The sequence below is a fragment of the Ananas comosus genome, unplaced genomic scaffold (genome assembly GCF_001540865.1).
Source record: "Ananas comosus cultivar F153 unplaced genomic scaffold, ASM154086v1, whole genome shotgun sequence".
Classification (NCBI taxonomy): Eukaryota; Viridiplantae; Streptophyta; class Magnoliopsida; order Poales; family Bromeliaceae; genus Ananas; species Ananas comosus.
This window is the reverse complement of record NW_017891640.1, coordinates 2,943-6,794: the sequence shown is the minus strand read 5'-3', so window position 1 is coordinate 6,794 and position 3,852 is coordinate 2,943. Positions and strand designations below refer to the sequence as shown.

The following is a 3,852-nucleotide window of genomic DNA, read 5'->3' as shown; positions in this document are numbered from 1 at the left end:
TAAAACTATTTGGTGGCGACAATCTGTCGCCGTCAAAAGTTAAATAATTAGCGGTGACATATGGTCGCCGCGAAAAGTTAGATATTAGCGGCGACATACTGTCGCCGCAAAAAGTTAGATAATTAGCGGCGACATATTGTCGCCATCATTTTTCTGATATAAAATTAAATTTTTTAAAAAATAATTGATAGTAATAGATATTATTAATTTAGTATAAATTGCTAAAAAATAACCTATAATTATAAAAATTTCTCATTCTTAAATTTTAACCTTTAATTTCAATTTAATCCTCTCAAAACCAAATTAAACCCAAGCACTATTAAACCCAAGCACTATGGCTCAAACACCTTATAACCAATATATATTAAATCTAATTGAATCTCTATAAAGTATTTAATCATAAAATTAATCCACACAAATAAGTAAGACTGAATCAAACTTTAAATGTTAAGAAGAGCATAAATAATCTTTACAACATAGTTCATCTTAGAAACCTGTCCCATAGCCAATCAAGCCTAGGATAACATTATGGAAGTCAATATTTGTTACAACAATAATAGAAAGGCAGGGCAACCCTTCCAACATTCCAACTTTCCTAACAAGAGCTACGGAATTTTCCAACTTAATACTCATATATCTCATTTGCAACAAACTCATGAACCTCAAAGTTTTGTTCGACCATTGATAGAAGGACCTCAGAAAAAACCCAAGAACCTCGAAAAAAAAGGATTAAACAACAATAGAATGATGCTATTGGTAACTCCGGAGAAGAAAATGTTCACTGCATTCATGATTTCACACAGGATAAGAAAAGGACCAGTGTTACGGCAAGTGACACAACAGTACCAGTGTTACAAGTGACACAGCAGTACCAGTGTTACGGCCCCTTCCAGTGCGGCCAATTCTATGAACATATCCAGCAAGGCTTCGAGGGATGTCAAAATTGATTACCTGTCAAAGGTCAGAATAGAATTTGCTTATTGTTGTGAATATAATTAAAACGCTTTCGTTTAAACGTAACTAAGATAGAATACCAAGATGAACTACAAATATACCTATATGATGACATTCCCAATATATTGGCAAAGTAATCAGAAAACATAAGAAATAATACTTAATGCCAGGTGCTAACTGGAATAGAATTACATTCAAAATAACTAGACAATTAACACACCGTGAAGATATTTTTGAAATCGATTCCTCTGACGACTCCAAATTCGGCATCTAAATTTTGCTGGAACTTCTTCTTGGTACTTCTAGATTGCACTTGACTTTCTCTACTTGTATGATCCTTCTCCTTAGTTTGATTATCATCTGTTGCTATTAGAATACCAAATAGCCCTGCATTGAATTCCTAAGAAAAATACAGAAGTGAGAGATATAGATAGAGAAAAATAACTGAACTAGTTATCATAGTTACATTTCGTGAGTAACCAAGTTCAGATTACTAATAAAAAGCTACCTTTGACCTAAAAATCAAGAGATTCAAAACTCTCTATACCATAGAAAATATGTATATTATTTTTTAAAAGAAAAAAGCTCAACACCAATCCGCCCATGGAAAAAAAGACCAGAACAAAAGGGGATACATGTTACACCATGATTTTGAATCAGAAAAGAAATTTCAAGAAATGGCATATCTATCCACTCTATCAATAACCAAGCTGATCTGGTGCATCATAGAGGATTTACCTTTTCTATGATTCCTACAAGTTGGATCAGGAAAAAGAAAATCTTGCACAAAAGAAAAGAAAAAAAAGAGAAGCAAATATATAAAAGAAAGCTACCTCAAGAATATGAAGCCGTGAATTTTGTGGCAATTCAGCATTTAAGACAACAGATCTTATTTTGAACTGCAGAAAGCAATGCAACAATTCAGAAAATTTAACCACTGAAGGAGATAGAAATAAAGTTGCAGCAATTAAAGTATAACCACTAAAACTACTACTACACAATTACTTGTATCTAGCAAATCCAAATTCTAAAAGAGATTTACTCTCTTGAGGGCATATTGCTATTTTCTGAGTGTTGAATTTAATGAACAAAGGTTATATATCCGACTTTATTGATCTTTCTAACTGATAGCAATAAATTAACCAACAAGAATATTGATTTTTTTTTTGTGCTAAGATTAGTGTCTGCTTTAGCTTATCTAGTTCAAGAAGGTTCTATAGAGAAGTTTATTATTCTTCTATCCCCATATAGGCCAGTACTCCTCAACTATACATATTATAAATTAATAATGGGTAATAATGCGTACGGCGTTGATAAACTGAAAAATTTCCCATGGTAAACACATATCATGAATGAAAGGAGAAAAAAAAATAATTCAGAACCATACCTTCTCAAGGAACAACCTTAGTCTAAATGCGATATCAATTGAGTTGACAAATATCAAAACTTTTCCTGCAAGAAGCCTGGGCTTTGGCTTTAAGAGAGCATATATGTAGAGTAGCTTATCATGAGCGCTGCAAGAGATCTGAAAAAAAAAAGGAAACAAAAAAAAAGTAAATAGTAAAAAAAATAACTTTGACACAATATTTACAAGAAAATTCACACCAAGTATGCATCTGGATGAAATACTCATGGGAATATCAGAAGTACACAGCCTCTACTTACCACTTCACTAAGATTCATTGACAACGTAAATGAATAAAAAAGAAAACCAAAATGATCCAAACTTGGAATTAATCTAGCATAAGAGAATGGTCCCTACCCAATATTGTTCAATATTTCTAGGAATTAGATCACTATTAGATTGGCCTTCTTCAGAGAGAGTCAGAATTACAGGCTCGTGCAACATGAGCTTCTTCAGTTTATCAACATCAGGACTGCCAGACAACAACACCATCAATAAGAATGCACTAATAACAGTGACAAAATAATCGAAAGGAAAGACAATAATTTGAAATCCATCTTTTGGGTAAGTGGCAATTAAAGACGAACACACGATACAAACAATAGTTGAAAATTACGCTGAATTTTGATGGAAGTATTTAATTACTGAACCTAGTAGATGCAGACATAAGAATGCACTGACAGCTTCTTGGAATATGAGGGATTAGACCACTGACAGCTTCTTGGAATATGAGGGATTAGAGCTTTCAAGTCAGCCTCATGTCCATGAGAAAGGAGAAGATCAGCCTGGAAAAGAAACACGAGTAAATAAGGACCTACCTCAAAAAATGAACCCATTAAAGATGTCAAACGACAACATAAATGACCAAGTAAATACCAACACTCAAAGGCCTATAATTACTGAAATTAAATCATAATTTAAAATAGCTGTGGGTTCAGAATCAAAGCAACTCAAATTACACTTCCACTTGTGGAGCTAAGATGGAGTAAGATCTATGATCTCTAAAAAGCAATAAGAATCCAAAGTAAATTTGAAACACCAGAGACCACATTTAAAGTTCCAACTCACCTCGCTGAAGAACTCTTTGTACAAATGATGCCCCGGCATCAGCAACCAAGGCAAGTATATCCCTCGGCATGAAACCCGATGTTTGTGCAATAACATCTCTTATCAACTCATCATTAACACTCTGCAAGCCCAAAAAACATAGCCTTCACTTCAGGAATGCTCAAAAGACATTTGGGTGAAGAAAAAAAAGGTAATTGTACAAAGAAGAAGCTTCTCCCCTACAAAGCTATTGTTGGATATTATGATAAATTCATTAGCTCTTCTATAAGCAGTCGTATGTAACAGTTCTACTTAAATGCTCTTATACAGGAGCTGGGCGAAAGAGGCTGATCAAAGTTGCAAACTTTAATGCACAAAAGCTTAACAAACAATAATTCAAACCTACCCAAACTAAATGAAAAGCAATCAAATTAAAGAGAAGTTAC

The 3,852-nt window shown here is 33.5% G+C and overlaps 1 protein-coding gene across 1 annotated transcript; it reads right to left on the bottom strand.

The window, feature by feature from the left end:
* Nucleotides 1-440: 440 nt before the first annotated feature.
* On the bottom strand, nt 441-2,851 carry LOC109705043 (DEAD-box ATP-dependent RNA helicase 16-like). The gene is made up of 6 exons (XM_020225803.1): nt 2,717-2,851; nt 2,342-2,479; nt 1,788-1,853; nt 1,175-1,354; nt 847-951; nt 441-494 (listed from the first exon to the last, which is right to left on the bottom strand). The coding sequence occupies exons 1-6, from the start codon at nt 2,849-2,851 to the stop codon at nt 441-443; spliced, it is 678 nt and encodes a 225-aa protein (XP_020081392.1).
* Nucleotides 2,852-3,852: the final 1,001 nt, after the last annotated feature.